Genomic DNA, 16,350 nt, shown 5'->3' with positions numbered 1-16,350 from the left:
ATAATGAACCTTCAGGCAGGGCTTCCACAGCCAAGCTGACTCTGGAATACCCTGCCTGGCCCTAGAGGACCTGCCACTGACGTCAGTTTGTGGCTAGAGCCTAAAAGCTAGTTTCCCAAAGATGAGCCACGAAAGGAAAGTCGGTGTGCTCTGACTGAAGCTAGGTGATAGGCCCATTCTTGCCCCTAGAACCTCTCTAGGAGCCATCTAGTCATGTTCTCCATCCCGGACGGCCACGCGCCAGCTGTCCTGGCCCTGCCCAGATCCAACCCAGCAGGGTTGGCTGCTGCTGTGGAAAGAGACAAGGCCAAAGGTGCCTGCCCCCGACACTGTTGCAGCCCCTTGCCCAGCTCCCTCTCCTGGCCTGTCAGCCCCACCCTGAACTTCCTCACCAGGGGTCAATAAGTATCTCCACCATGGCCGTGCAGAAGAGGACCACGCAGGAGCAGCTGAAGGCTGCTCCACTCTGCTTCTCCTTCTCCACCGAGTAGCGCGTTTCCATCTCTGGGTCCATGAACCGCATAGTTAGGAGGAACGTATTTCTCTTCTTCACCCTGCCGTGGAAGCAAGCCCTGTGACCCACGTGCTACACCTGCTATGGCGGTTGGGATGGGGGCCCGGTTTCAGAGAACTGTTCCCTGCACTGCGTAAGGACCAGGGAGGGGCGGCAGTTGAGGTCTCGGCAGCGGCCACTTACACCTGGGCAGACTCCCGCTCCAGCAGGGCCTCGTTGAGCAGCTGGTTCAACTCGTGCTCATCCTCAGAGGCATCCACCACACGGTCGGCCAGATCCTGGAGGCGCAGCCTGCGGCGGGGGTTGGGGAACGAGGGGTTGTCGGCCTGGAAGCCAGGGAGGCAGAGTCAGTGGGACAGGTGGAACACGTTGGGGAGAGGGTATGAGAAAGACTAGTGAAGAGGAGGGGCCACTTCAAACTCCTGAGGACCAAACCCCTTCCTAGGTTCCACCCTGCCATTGTCTCCTTGGGTCCCTAATAGGAGGTCTACAGAAGCTGTCCACTAATGGCCGTGCCTTGGGGAACAGCAGCCTGGTTCTGGGGCCAACTTAGCCTGGGCTGGGGCAGATGGCTGTTAGATTCCACAAGAATGCTTACATATGGTCGACTTTGAGGACTCGGGGATCAGTCACTAGTGATCTCATGAGAAAGGGCTAGCCGAGCTGGGGCACCCACTTCCGCTTTCGTCCCCACCAGAAAGAGTAGCAACTCGGAAACAGAAGCCAGGGTTGGGTCATACAGCCACAGCCGAGTGGCCACTGCCCAGACCCTTCAGAGCTGTGGGTGGGAAAACACTAGAAGCCAGCGCTGAGACTCCTGGTTTGAATCAGCACTCCTGCTGGCTGCCTGATCCTAGACCATTTCTCTCCCCTGTAAAACGCTATGGGTGGCCTGCCTGGCAACAAGAGTCTCCTTCCATGGAACACAAGGTAGATATGAGTGACACCCACCATGGTTAGGGCATGAAGTCAGAGGCTTCTTAAGCCATGTCAGCCAAGCTACGTAAGTGTGAGTCCCCTTCCTATCAGGAAAATTATTCATAATGAGCTTTTTTGTTTGTTTGTTTTGTTGTTGTTTTTCAAGGTTTCTCTGTGTAGCTTTGAAGCCTGTCCTGGAACTAGCTCTTGTAGACCAGGCTGGCCTCGAACTCACAGAGATCCTCCTGCCTCTGCCTCCCGAGTGCTGGGATTAAAGGCGTGTGCCACCACCGCCTAGCAAAATAAGCTTTTTAAAAATATATAATTTTATTTTATGTGCATTGGTGTTTTGCCTGTATATATGTCTGTGTGAGATTTCCAAGAGCTAGAGCTACAGATAGATGTGAGCTGCCACGTGGGTGCTGGGCAGTGAACCTGACTCCTCTGAAAGGGTAGTTAGTGCTCTTAGCCACTGAGCCATCTCTCTAGCCCCCCCAAAATTATTCTAAGGAAAAGCAGCTGGATGGAAGCTCAAGGGAAAGTCAGTTTCTATGAAACTGTGCCTTCTCCAGCATTTAAAACCTTGGGGACAACTCCTGTCTCCTCTCACAGTGGGGCAGTGGGGCGACCAGCTTCCAGCCACCAGACCTTTAAGGCAGAGATCACCTTTGTCAGTGGGCATGTTTGACAGGTCTCTTAGTAATGGGAGATTTGGGGTTGTCTCCTCATCCTTTGGAGCACATGCCAGCCCTTACTTCCAGGCCTTTGGAGCATAGAACTCAAGGGGGATTACCTACTGAGAGGGGGTGTCTAGATACAAACTCACTCCCAAACAGGCTCCCATCCTGCAGAATCCTCACAGACCCTAAATCTACAAGACTGGGCTTCTCCAGCTAGACGACGCTTCAGGGCCGTGGCCTGGGGGACTTCATTCTCTCACCTAACTGTATCTACACTGCTGAAAAGGAACAACCTGGGCTAGCGGCCAGTACCCTCCTCCCAGGGTAAGTTCCCCTGCAGCAACCTGCTGCTGGTCCCCGTGCAGGTCCTGATCCCCACTCACCTGCTCCTGCTCTTCAGCCTCCTCCGAGGTGGAGCCGCTGGCATGGGCGCTCCCATTGGGCTCCTTGGTCTCAATAAGGGCAGGGGAGCTGGGTTTGGAGGATGCCGGCGCGCCATTTGGCAGAGCCTGTTGCGGCAAGGAGTGTCCATGAGGGCACGAAACACTGCCTTCTAGCTACCCCAGCCTGCGGCTGTTCTATTATTGTTCCAGAAACTTCTTCCTACATTTATAGAAGTCTGCTGACCTAGAAATTTCACCACTCACTTCATCCTTTATGACATTCGTGTTTTACATGCTGTCATTTTTCTAATATTCATTGCTATGAATAGTTTTCTAAACAGAGCAAGGACCCAATTGTTCCACCTCCTATTTCTAAGACACTAGCTAGATGGCAGAGCCGAGGCCTCTTTGGTGGGGGCCATGTCAAGTCTGAATAGCTTCCACAAACTTTGGATCAGTGTTTGTCCTTGACAGAGTGAGTCAAACGCGGAAAAGGGGAACAGTGTGCTTGCCAAACTAAGAAGTACTTGTTGAGATCTGACTTCTTGGAACCCACATTTTCATGAGGAAAGGCAGACAATGGCAAAATAGGTCAGAGAAATAAGCAGTCATAAGAACATGGAAGAGAGTAAGAAAGAGGCTGTGAGGACTGCTGGGAAGTCCAGCCGGAAAGAGGGTCGTAGGGGAGTCACTATGAAGATGCCATTTCAGCATAGACCCCAAGGAACATTCAAAAAAGTGGGGTAGAATTACAGGAAGATGAGCAGGCTGTGCTAAGGGGTGTGAGGCCGCCAACAGGTCATCACTGCTGGAGCAGGATAAGCAGAGGGGTGAACGTGGCAGAGCCCATGCTGGGGCCAGGCCCAGGGCAGGCCCCCAAGGACACCGCTACTGCTTTCATCCTGTTCCGTCTTCAACCGTACCTAGCCTTGGCTCTCCTCTTCCTTCGTGGCCAGCCCCACTTCTCTGCCTCTCTGTCCCCCTTGGTGCCCATGTCACCACTGAAGCTTTGGACACTTCCACACTTCCAGTGGCCTCTCCCTTCTGGATACTGTCATGAGACACACTCCAGTCCTTCTCACTCCAGTCCGCACACACGACACTTTCCCCTCAGAACCACCTTCTGAAGGAAGCGACCATCAGGCTTAGCGACAGGGGACCCAGACTCATTTTTCACACCGCTCCACCTCTTGTTATGGTCAACTACCAGCCAACCTTCCTATAGCCACTCTGTTTTCATATATTTTTTTATTTTTGAGATGGGGTCTTGCTGTTCAGCCCAGGCTGGCCTTGAACTTGCTTATATAGCCCAAGTAGGTCCTGAACTTGCAGTGAAGCCCAAGCTGGCTTTGAACTCCTGTTTTAGCCTCCTATATTCTGGGATTACAGGTGTGTAACACTACACCTGGCTAATTGTGCTCTTCTAAATCTCTCTCTTTCCTCCTCTCTGCTCTTAGGATCTGATGGGGGACTCACCGAGCCATTGAGACCATTTTGGGCTGTTTTCTTCACCTCTGGCTTGGAGGCAATGATGAGGTAGGTTTCGATGCCCTTCTCATCTAGGTAGTCACAGCGACTGCCCCCGTCACCAGGCTCTACGTCAAACTCCCCCTTCAGGCAGTCCATGGTGCTCTGGGAGATGTGCACGCGCCTGCAGTACAGTGAGAGACCCTGCGCATGCACCAGAGGTAGCGTTTGCCTGCCCCAGAGACAGCAGCAGGACCACGTGGCACTGGCTGATGCTGGGACCACACCACCCAGGGCGTGTGTGGCAGTGAGCAGGGAGTAGACCTGCTGCTAACTAGCTGTGTGGACAGCATGGTGCCCACTGCTCTGAGCTTCAGTCCCGTTGATCGTTGAATTCTTTTTTTTTCAAATATTTATTATGTATACAATATTCTGTCTGTGTGTCTGCCTGCAGGCCAGAAGAGGGCACCAGATCTCATTACAGATGGTTGTGAGCCACCATGTGGTTGCTGGGAATTGAACTCAGGACCTTTGGAAGAGCAGACAATGCTCTTAACCTCTGAGCCATCTCCTGGCTGTCTAGGAATCAGATGAGGGGCTAGAGAGATGGCTCAGCCGTCAAGAGCACTTTCTGCTCTTCCAGAGGACCAGAGTTCAGTTCCCAGCACCTACGTCAGACAGTTCACTGTCTGTAACTCCAGCTCCAGAGGATCTGATGTCCCTGGTCTCTGCAGGTACCTGCATACAATACGTGCACACCCACAGACTAATAAAAAATAAATCTTTCAAGGAGAAAATGATATACCAAATTTCAACCTCAGCTCTGAACTCTAACTTCAAGAATTGTATTCTCTCCACCTTGCCTCCCCTGCTGCCACGGGGACTAAAAGTCACGTATTCACTAAGGAGAGAACAGGAACTGTCTCTAATGAGGCCCCAAGGGCAGGCAGGTGGTCCAGGCTCTCCCACAGCCTGCCCAGGGACAGGCGCCTGAGGGTAGTGTCCCAGAGGCTGGCTGTGCTGGTTAGATACTTTTGGTCAACTTCACACCAACCAAGAGTCACCTAGCGATCCGCTAGGTGACAGGCGATTTCAACTGAGCAATTGCCCAGATCAGACTGACGTGTGACCATGTCTGAAAGGAATGATCCTAACTGATGATTGATGTGGGAGGGTCCAGCCCACTGTGGGCAGCGCCATCCTAGGCAGGTGGCTCTGAACTGTACAAGAAACCCAGCTGAGAGTGAGAAAGAGACTAAGCCAGTAAACTGCCCCGTTCCTGCTTCTGACTTCCCCGAATGATAAACTGGAAGTGTAAGCCACATAAATCCTTTCTTCTGCAGATGGCTTTTGGGCAAAGTATTTCATCACCAGAACAGAAAATAGGGGACACTGCTCCTGGGAGGGATGGGATTTGGGGGCCCCTTGTCCCTCACTAGAGCCATTGCATACATCCAACTCCCCTGGAAGGAGCACTCACCCTGGGATGCCACCAGCCTCCATCTTGTTAGCCACAGTGACATCAGTAGACCACACGTCATACTGCCAGCGCTTCTGGCCTAAGACACCACCCAGCACGGTGCCTGTGTGCACCCCGACACGCATGTCCACGCCAGTCTTGGTCTTCTCCCGCACATACCTGCCAGGCACAGAGAGGGGACGCTGAGTAGAACATGGCATCATGAGGTGCCCAGCAGCCTTGGCCTTGCAGGCCACCCCCTGGGCTGAGAGGACCTCACATGTCTCCTCTGACTTTCTGCCTGAGCTAAGTGGCCTGCACTGGGGTTAACACAAGTCAGAGCCCAGATTCAGTGCCGACAGGCCAGAGATATAGTGACTTCCCCAGGGGACCGCCCATTTCTCTCTCCCATCCCTTATGCATTCTTGCAGTTCGTGTCTCATTGAGTGTGTGTCTGGTGCATTCCACATGCTGCAGATGCAGAGATGAATGAAAACTGCAGCTCGCCCCTTGCCTGAGAACTCCAGGAACAACAAACACAGTTCAGAGGTTTGTGTTCAGGTCAAAAAGAAACTAGGGACAAATGGCTAACTGTGGTTCCTATTAGCACACCAAAGTGCATGCCGGGGCGTGTTCTCTCAGCATTGAAAATATCTGTTATGGAGTCCATAGGGGCATCCAGGCTCTTCACCCTGCCCCCTGTCCTAGTCTTCTCCAGCTCATGGGCTTCCCTTCCCCAGCTTCTCAGTCCTACAAACCCAGCCTTTTCCACATGAGCTCTCTGGTGTTCTCTCTCTCTCTCTCTCTCTCTCTCTCTCTCTCTCTCTCTCTCTTTCTCTCTCTCTCTCCTTCTCCCTCTCCCCCCCCCTCTCTCTCATCTCCCCCACCCATAGCTAAGTCCAGTCTACTGGCCATGTACCGTGTACCACTTTCTCTCCCTGCCCTGGACTCTTCCAGATGCCTCTGGCTCTTCTCTCCCTCCCACCTACAATACAGACCTTCCCCTCCACCCTTCTTGGAGTGGTTATGCCTGCTGGAAACGAGAGCCAGGATTGAGCCTCCTTCTGTATCTCAGATAGTTCCTCCACGGTGCTGCACGGCTGGCCACCCCACCCTCCCAGAGGGACCCACTTACGAGATGGCCTCCACCATGGCAAGCCCCATGAGGATGGAGCACACGGCGTGGTCCTCCCGGTAGTCAGGCAGGCCACAGATGCAGTAGTAACAGTCCCCCAGGATCTTGATCCTCAGCTGGTGGTATTTCTGGAAGGGGCAAGAGCACGGCTTGTGCTCCAGGCCCCTAGCCATGGAGGGAAGGTCTAGCAGGTGGAGGAGGGTCAGGGAGGGAAAGCCTAGGAGCCACGGGCAGGGCCGAGGGTTGCAAACCACGGCAGCGGAGGGGTGGGCACGTTTGGTACTTACAGCCGCCAGCTTGTCAAAGCGGGCAAAGAGCTCGTTGAGGAGTTTTACGAGCTCCTGGGCGCTGCAGGCGGAGGACAGCTGGGTAAAGCCCACAATGTCCGCAAACAGGATGCTGCAGAAGGAGAGGGCCATAGGTGGTGAGACTCCAGACAGTGACTCCACCACCCGCTCCTGCCCGCAGGGAAATGTCTTACTCAGTTCTAGTTAGTGAAACCCTGGCATGACCTGAACACTGATGGTCATCCCCTGCAAAGTCCCCTCCTGGGGCCTGCCTGGTGACCACCACCCCACCTCCCTGCAGAGACCCCTCCTGGGGCCTGGTGACCACCATCCCACCTCCCTGCAGAGTCCCCTCCTGGGGCCTGGTGACCACCACCCCACCTCCCTGCAGAGACCCCTCCTGGGGCCTGCCTGGTGACCACCACCCCACCTCCCTGCAGAGACCCCTCCTGGGGCCTGCCTGGTGACCACCACCCCACCTCCCTCCCGCCCGACTGAAGATCTTTCTAGAATCAGGGGTCCTGGCTCTAGTCTCAGAGCTGGTCCTCAATGGGTAGGTGACCTCCCAAGAACCCCTTTTCCAGGTGACATTTCTTCAGTGACCGGTTGGAGCAGGCAGGCTAACACACATTTTTCATTCTGCCGTCCACTGGTACGGTCCCTCCCACAGGGCTGAGTTTAGGGGAACCAAGACACACACTGAGGGCTGGCCTTGTCTCTAGTCCTTGGGAAAACCAGACCCCGAGAAGCAACGTGCCTCGCTGGCCCATACCTGACATTCTCGTGCCTGTACATGTACATGGTGTTGAACTGCTGCTGGTCCTTCTGGCTCTCGTCTTTCTTCATGTCCTTCAGCATCTCGTCAGCCACGTGCTTCGGCAGGATGGAAAGCATGAGGTTCTCCTGTGAGGAGCAGCACAGGGTTGAAGGGGAAATGGCCTGCGCTCCTCCTACAGGGCCAACCCCCATGCTGGTGAGCGACGTCAACCAGGAACTACACAGCCTGGCACAGAGACCCCAACACCCATATGGCAGCAGCCAAAGGCCAGGCTGCGCAGTTTCTGACTGTATCACTGACAGGGATGGGAAATGCCCCAGAAGGACTCCAGTGCATCACACTCCTCTTCCCGTAAGAACTGTGACCACCCGTGTCTGCCACTGTACCAGTTCCCTGCTGCTGAGCCCTTTCTACGTCACCCACTGACCCATCACAAAACAACCGCCAGTTGAGACTCAACCTGATTCAAGACTCAGTCAGATATGGATGATCTCAAAGCTAGCAAGAACTGTCCCTGAGCCTCGGGTCTCCTGGGGACCCAGGTCAGAATGCCCACTGCAGTGCAGGGTGACACCTGAGGCCCACCAGGCTGAGAATGGCATCAGTTTGCCAAAAATAGAGACAGCGGAGGCCACCAAAGCGGGGAGCCGAGTATCATGTGAGGAGGGGGTCAAAACCCACCCAGTGAGGCAGGGGTACCCAGGGGTCTTCCTGGAAGTGAGATAAAGCTAAAGTCTTGAAGTCAGGTAAACAAAGGCCTTCCTGAGAGAGAGACCACAAATCCAAAGCAGACGCATGGGGCAGTCCTCCACAACGCAAGGACCGGAGAGTATTTTAGCGGCGGTAGAGAGAGAACTGCTTCTCAAGTACTAGGTGGAGACAGGAGTCAGCACACTGGCCTATGGGCCAAATGTGTTTGCTGTCTGCTTTCCTAAAGTTTTATTGGCATCCGGCCAGGCCCGCTTGTTTACACATTGTTTCCGACTGTCTTCACACTCCAACAAGCGTTGAGTGGTTGCGACAAAGACCATATGCTTGGCAAAGCCTGAAATATTTGCACTCTAACTCTTTCCAGAGGAAAAAAAAAATCTGTGGCTTGGACATCTGAGGGGATGGCGCCAGCGCTCAAAATACAGAGCCATAGAGGAAAACCAGATGTGAAGGAAGAGTTGGGAGCATGACCATACACGTGCCTAGGTTGAGGAGCCCCACAAAGCCTCCATGAGGGAGCACCCTGCAGGCGATGCTTAGGAGAAGCTCTGGAAATCATGGCCATGGGTCAGACTGGGTGGAAGAAAAGAAGAGGAGACAGTAGACAGAATTAGGTAGGGGAGGGGTAGTCAGAGGAATAAAACAAACAAAAACACTACCCCCCTCATCCCTGAGGGCAGAAGGGAAGGCAGGTCTGAGGTAGGGCAATGGGGAAGAGCCACAGGCTAGGGAGCACAGGAGAGGAGGACTAGGAGGAGAAGCAGGCCAGGCCAGCCTGGGAGAAGTCCAGGCCGCAGAAAAGGGCAGAGATGTGACTGAGCTACCAGCAGAGTTTGCAGCCGAACCTCACTGGCCCAGCAGATCCTGGTGACCAGGCCAGAGTGCGCCATGAGTTCAGCTGCTGAAAGGCAGGTGGGCGGCTCAATGGAGTCAGCGAGCCACCCCATTCCAGGGTAGCTGGGGCCTGACTCTAGCCTGAAGCGCTTGCTTACAGCCGTGCCGCTATTTTTCCACTTCCACGGCAGCCTTCTCCAGTGTTGAGAACCTCGTGATGGCATCATTACAGTGCAGGAATGAGAAGTCAAAATATCCCCAGTGCGCCGTGCCCTAGCAGAGTTCCCCAGGGCCCTGCAGCCCAGCCGAGCAAGGAAGGCTCAGGTGACCGTGGCACTTGGCATCCCCAACTCCCTGCTGGTGGGGTGGAGTCAGAGGAAGTCTGATGCAAAATTGATGGGGAGGGTGGGGTCTGGTGGGACCTGGGGACATGATCCAGAAGCTAACTTTGTCCTGTTTCACGCCTAGGAAACTAGACAGGAGGCACTGGGGAGAAAGCCCGGGAAAAGGATGAGTCTACAGAGGTTTCTAGAAAACCAGGGCCAGAGGCCTGCTAGCCACTAGGGCAGCAGCCAGCAGCCCTGAGGAAGTCGCTGGAGTCCTAAGTGGCAGAAGCAGGAACTCTGAAGCTGGTGAGGTGGGTGGGAGGCAGCAGTGGGACCTGGGGGCTGGGACTTTGGACAGGTCATCGCAAGTCCCTGCCCACCTGGAGTGGGATATATGTACATTGCTCTCAAAAAGCGAAATTCACAGGGGTAGGCAGGAGCAGGCAGGGTGAAGGACATGCCTCCATATTCCCAATGTGCTATCATCAGACAAGTCACCAAAACTCCCCTGAGCCTTGTTTCCTAGGTGGTGACCTGGGACTAAGTGACTCATTATTAGTGTGCAGCACTCGGAACAATGCCTGGACCCAGGAAGTGCTCAGGATATTCTAGCTGTCCTATGCTGTGCAAAGTTGAGGCTGAGACCCCAATAAGGTGTGGCCTGGTCCTCCTGTAGGCTTGCAGGGTGGCCGTGGAGTTCCCTTGGATAGCCTGCTGCCGGCGGACCACTTTCAGGTCCTGCAGCAAGGCTGCATGGGCTCTCTCAGGCGGCATAAGCAGACGGGGTGATGAACAGATACAAATAAGGGTCCTTCTGTTCAAATCACCAGCTCCATGACGCTCCTGACCCCACCGCCACATCGCCCTGACGGTCCCGTGTCCTGGCAGCCTGTCCCCTGTGTAAGCAGGTACACAGAACTCGGGTATAAGAAGGTCACAGCACGGAACTAGTCTTGCGAGACCATGTGCTGCAACCCCAGCCGCCTCGGTCGCTCAGTCTAAACTATCTGGCCTTCTCCAACTCCTCCAGCGCTCAGGGACACAGCAAAGCCCCCGTAGAGTCCCACGGATGCTGGAGTCCAGCCCAGCCCTAAGAAAAGTTGTATGTCCCTGATCACATCATGACAGCCCCCACTTTAAACACTGCCTCCTCCTAGCTGGGTCTGAACCCTCAGTTGTCAGCATGACCATGGCAGCAAGAACACAAGACAAAGGATGCTCTGGAGACCAAAATACAAGAGTCTCAAAATCCCTTCTCAATGGAGTCCACTGGTTTCTTCTGGGATGGGATGGTTGAGGATGTTCATTCGTCCATTCTTTTCTTTGACTTTTGTATTATGTATTTCTATAACAGTGTTGAAGAATGATTAGAAGGTCTAAAGGCAGTAGGCCATAAATAAATAACAATTATTTATTTCTGTTTTTAGAGACAGGGTTTCTCTGCATAGCCTTGTCTGTCATGGAACTCTGTAGATCAGGCTGGTCTTGAACTCACAGAGCTCTGCCTGCCTCCACCTCCCTAGTTCTGAAATTAAAGGTGCGCTCTGCTGCCACCGCCACCTGGCCTACCAATCTTGAAAATAAGAAAGGGCTATGGCTGTAAACGAAGGCCACCAATTTAGTTGTGAAATCTCAGGGCCCATCTGGTTAGGATGGCACTTGCCAGAGTGAACTGGGCTCTCGCATGTCAATCAGCATTCAAGAATGTCCAGCATGCCCCCAGCTGGGTATGGTACTGCATGCCTTTGAGCCAAGAACTCAGGGACAGAAGCAGGCAGATCTCTGTGAGTTTTGAGACCAGCCCAGTATGCATAGTTAGTTCAAGGGCTGCCAGGGATGTGTAAAGAGGCCCTGTTTCAAAAAAAAAGAGGAAAGAAAGAAAGGAAGGAAGGAAGAAAGGGAGAGAGAAGGGGAGGGGAGGGGAAGGGAAGGGAGGGGAGGAGAAGGGAGGAGGGGAGGGGAGAGGAGAGGAGAGAAGAGAAGAGGGGAGAGAAGAGAAGAGAAGAGAAGAGAAGAGAAGAGAAGAGAAGAGAGGAGAAGAGAAAGCCCCATGGACAGCCCACAGACCAATGTTGGGAACAATTCCTCAGTTGAAATTCCCTCCTCTCGGGTATGCCCAGGTTTGTTTAGAGTTGATGAAAACCAACTATGACCCGGGGAGTCTCTGTAATTCTAAACTGTGTTTGTCAGGAATTCACCAAGAGGGAGGGGAAACTCAGCAAATTCATCGCTAGTTACTCTTCTGTTTCCAGGAATCTTTTCATATTCAAAATGGTTTTCTAATATGATCTTCAACATTACATCAAAAGCAATCACCTCCTTTCACTAACCTTGGTATTTTGAGCTTGGACCGCCAAACATCACTGCTGACAGACACTTTCTACCATCATTCATGGATCGTCACAACACATACGTATCAGTTGAAAATGCAGTATGGAACTGAATAAAGATGCCCATCAGTATATGAATTCTTGTCAACAACTTCAGACTTTGGGCCCCATCCCTTGTCTCTCCTCTAGACACATCTGTGGGCGCTGAGCCGCCGCCTTTCCCAGAATGGCCTTCTCACACTTGGGAAATGTTACTTCCTTAACCTGAAGCTACCTTTAAAAGAAAATAATAGTTTACTTATTTCATGTGAGTTCATGTTTTGTCTGTACGGATGTGTATATGAAGTCCCCTAGACCTGGAGCTACAGGCAGTTATGAGCTGTCGTATGGGTGCTGGGAGTTGAACCTGGGTTTCTGGAAAAGTAGCCAGCGCTTCTTAACCACTGAGCGATCCCTCCAGCTCCCTGTGGCTACTTTTTAATCTGATGGTGTGAACCAGAGAAGGTGAGTCTGCTGGAGTCTGAGGGCGAAGACACAGTCTGCTGAAGAGAGACAGGATTTTAAGAACAAAATAATCTCATTTGGGCTTTGGGGATGGCTCAGTCAATAAAGTGCTGAGTTCAATCCCTATAGCAACATAAAAATGCTGGATGCGGTGGCACACACTTGTCGTCCCAGCATAGCAGCGGTCCTTGGAGCATACTGGCCATTCTTGCCTAATGGGGAAGCTTCAGCTAATAAGAGACTCTGCATCAAAAGAGGTGGACAGCATTCCATTACTAAGGATAACAGAGGTTATCCTCTGGCCTCCATATGAGAGAGAGAGACCTTGGGTAAGCACCTCTAGCCTTAGCCTTTCACCTATACAATGGGAGCCCTAAGTCCCTTTCCATTGTACAAAGTATAAAACCTTCCAGAAGGAAAACTTCAAAAGTCACAGAAGACTTAGTTACATCATCAGGACTGCGATGGATACAGACTTCACTCCAGCGTGACCTGGTGAGATGGGCAGAGTGCCACTCAGACAGCATAAACGTTACAGTGCCCATTTGGATCCCCAAACCAGCTGTGGAGGAACAAGAGAGGAGGGTCGGCGCATTGACTCTGGAGAGGAAATGCCTGCCGTCTGCCACCAAAACACGCCCCTTGGGCCTGGACCTGCTTCTCAGCTCGCCCTCATCCTACATACCTCCCACCACAGTATAGGCTTCCAGCAGGAAGGAGTTGAGCCTGCACGTGCGGGGGCTGAGAAGCTGAGATTCAGCCAGGAAGGGAGGGGGCTTTGCAAGATGGGGATCACAGAGCCACCTCAAGTCTGAGCAAAGGTGCTGTGTGGAGAAGAGACTAGAGCTGCTCTGGGGGCCTCTCAAAGGTTGATAAAGAAGCAGATGCTGGGGGGGGGGCAGATTTGTTTTGTCAGAGCAAAGAATGTGCTGGCCTGGCAGGGGGTGAATTCTTATTCCTGAAGTCTGGTGAGTTGGACAGTGGGTGTCAAGCTGGAGATAGGAGGCTAGCCCAAGGGAGGAGGATTAACAAAACCCTGTAGAGTGAGGCCTGAGGCTCTAAGGCCAGGGGCGCTGAGACTGCGCTCAGCACTGACAGGACAAGCAGGTCGTTTGTTTTAAAGTTTCCCTTCAGCTCTACCCTGAGGGTTATGTGTGAGGGGGAAAAGTCAAGGGCCTGACCCTATCTAGGAAAAAGACCAGTCTGCAGAAAGAGTGGGAGCTCCAGTCGGCCATTGAGATGGGACGATGAAACCCCTTAGATTTGGGGGAGAAGCACTCCAGGCTTGTCCTAGGCAGGGTGCAAACACACAATGGAGTACAAGGCTGGCAGGGCTGGAGGAGGTGGGGACCATAGTAGCCGAGGCAGAGTCCTTGCCTCCTGACGTGGGCATGGGCCAGGATTACTTCTGCAAGCAGCTGCCAGGCTATTCAGCGGGGATATCTGTCAATACGGCCTCCACCAAGCTCAGAAAGAACCAGTCAAGTCCTCCTCAGCAGTGAGTCAGCGTGCTGGCTCAGGACTGAGATAGAGGAAGGAGGCCAGCATGGTCCCAAGGGCCCTGAGTTGTTAGAGTTGACACTCTGATGGGGCATTCAGGAGTTAATTACAGCAAGGAAGCCAGGAGGGATTTGGATAAATGAACTCTGCGGGTGAGAGGCTGGGTAGCTATAACAGCCTTGTAAGAGAGGAGAGGCTAGGTGAGAAAAGATAAAAGTGGTGGTGGTGTGTACGTGTGTGTACATGTGTGTACATTTGTGTACGTGTGTGCGTCTGTAGACCCTGGGGGCATGTAGCCTGAGCACACAGTGTCTGTGTGGCATGGGTAAAGTCTGTTAGTTTGGAGGATGGGTAAGACCATGTTTATGCCCACGGATCCTACCTACTTGTATAGTGACCCACCCATGTTACTATAAGCAAGCCTGCAACTACTTAGAAAATGTGTCCTGGTCCTGTCTCCAATTTACCCAAATACCAAGAGTCTTGGAGCTTCTAGGCTGTTTGGAAGCTACAAGGACACTGGACCCTCCTAGTACCCATCCTGGCCTGGCCCTATGGGCAGGGGAGGCTATGGAAGACAGGAAGTGAGATCAGAGTCCAAACAGTTCAGCTCCTCCCAAGGAGAGGTCCAAGGACCATTGTGGAAAATCTGGAAACTGCAGGTCACTATTTGCTCTAAATGATGTGGTCCCAGACTCAGCCATCCAGTGAAAGACTGATCACCCTCACACATACAGGAGGGTATGCATCATACCCAGGAAAGACTGGTACCTGGGGCAGGAATACTTTATTTTCTTCATCACTGACCATGCAGGACTTCCGGTCACTAGCGTAGGCCCCTAGCAGTCTCTAGAGACAAGGAGACTGGGCAGGCCACCATGACTGCCACCTCAGGAGGCAGCGCAACCTCAGGGTCCAAAGACAGCCATGTGCATGGTACCTGGCGTCCTCAGCAAGCCAACCTGGCACAGAGCAGGTGTTCCTCTGAGGTTTGGTGAGTTAATGAGCCATCAAGTAGGAGACGTGGCTCAAGGGACAAGCCGTCACTCTAGAACAACTCTAACAGAACTCCAAGAGTCACACAAGTGCTCCGAATCTGTGCTGGCCGGTGTGGTAGCCCCTGGCCATGTGCAGTACTGAGCTCGGACAATGACCAATAAAACCGAGTAACTGGGCCTAAGGACATGGCTCGGTTGGTAGAGGCCTTGCCTAGCATGCAGAAAATTGTGAGTTCAGACTGGAGTATCACATAGGGCAAGTACGGCCAGCCAACGCTACAGGAGACCCTGCTTTTAAAACTCAACTTGAGGAACTGACTTTCAGTTGAAATTAACTACAGTTTCCATAGCTACCTATGGCTAGTGGCTTCTGTATTAGACAGATCGCTTTAAAACACTATGGAAAACTAAGTACAGCCTGGGCCCTGTGGTGACAGGGATGTGCTGGTCGCATCTATGCGCGGCTGGGGTGAGCGCTGAGAGTCTGACATCACCTGCTCCATCACTGACCTAAAAAGGACAGCGCCACACCATGTTGGGAACAATGGCCCACGGCTTCAATCCCTCCCTGTGCCACCTCCTCGAGAGTTAACCTCACCAGCACGCCTTCCAAATGTACCCCTGAGTTCCTTTACAGTGAGCACAAAGCCACCCTCCAGCTCTGTCCCCAAGTCAGTTTCTGGCTGGGCTGACATCAGTCTCTTCCACACTGAGAACAAAGAATATTCTTCCAAAGAAGACTGTCAATCACAGCACCGTTCCCCCATCACCCCTACCACCCATACACACGCACACACACACACAAACATGCACGCACACGCATGTTCACACAAATACACATGGAAACAGAAACAAACACACATATACATACACACTTGTGCACACACATGGAGACAAGCATGTGTGTGCCCATGCCTACTGCACATACACAGAGCAAGCACATGCCCACACCCCCACACAATGCTCTCTGACCCAGATGAACTCCTTTCTACTAGCCCCTGCTCACCAGCCCCTCCCTCTTCTTGAAAAGCTCCCAAAGAATCAGGCTCTTTATAAATGTTTAATATGCATGAGTGTGTTGCCTGCATGTACGAATGTGCACCACATTTGTGCAGTGCCCATGAAGGCCAGAAGGGGGCATCGGATCCGTTGTAACTGCAATTACAGATGATAGACAGAAGGAACCCAGGCCTTTTTCAAGAAGAGTAAGTGGTCCTAACTGCTGAGCCGTCTCTCCAGCCCTGAGAATCATGTGTTTTTAGACCAATTCCAAAGGCTTCTGAGTGTTTCCCTAGTCACTTGGTGATCCCCTCATCCTTCCCACCTTTCCTGGACTCTCTCATTCTGACCTCTTCTCTCTCTCTCTCTCTCTCTCTCTCTCTCTCTCTCTCTCTCTCTCTCCCTCCCTCTCTCTCTCTCTCCTTTCTTTCTCTCTTTCTTTCCTTCTTTCTTTTTTGGGGTGCGCAGCTAACCAAGTCATCAGAACATGTTTCTCCCAGGTATAACCCCCTCCAGATCTGAGTTCT

At 52.7% G+C, this 16,350-nt stretch overlaps 1 protein-coding gene across 6 annotated transcripts in view; it reads right to left on the bottom strand.

The window, feature by feature from the left end:
- Positions 1-16,350, bottom strand: part of Adcy3 (adenylate cyclase 3) — a 77,144-nt gene that overhangs the window by 11,677 nt on the left and 49,117 nt on the right. For all 6 annotated transcript variants that reach the window (XM_057767872.1, XM_057767847.1, XM_057767838.1 and 3 more), the window contains exons 4-11: positions 7,616-7,746; positions 6,844-6,955; positions 6,557-6,684; positions 5,443-5,601; positions 3,972-4,146; positions 2,496-2,621; positions 698-840; positions 393-554 (exon numbers count right to left, since the gene is read on the bottom strand). In XM_057767872.1, the coding sequence (XP_057623855.1) occupies positions 393-554; positions 698-840; positions 2,496-2,621; positions 3,972-4,146; positions 5,443-5,601; positions 6,557-6,684; positions 6,844-6,955; positions 7,616-7,746 (1,136 nt within the window). The remainder of the gene's footprint in view (positions 1-392; positions 555-697; positions 841-2,495; positions 2,622-3,971; positions 4,147-5,442; positions 5,602-6,556; positions 6,685-6,843; positions 6,956-7,615; positions 7,747-16,350) is intronic.

This window comes from Chionomys nivalis, chromosome 1, assembly GCF_950005125.1.
Source record: "Chionomys nivalis chromosome 1, mChiNiv1.1, whole genome shotgun sequence".
Classification (NCBI taxonomy): domain Eukaryota; kingdom Metazoa; phylum Chordata; class Mammalia; order Rodentia; family Cricetidae; genus Chionomys; species Chionomys nivalis.
This window is presented reverse-complemented; position numbering and strand designations above follow the sequence as displayed.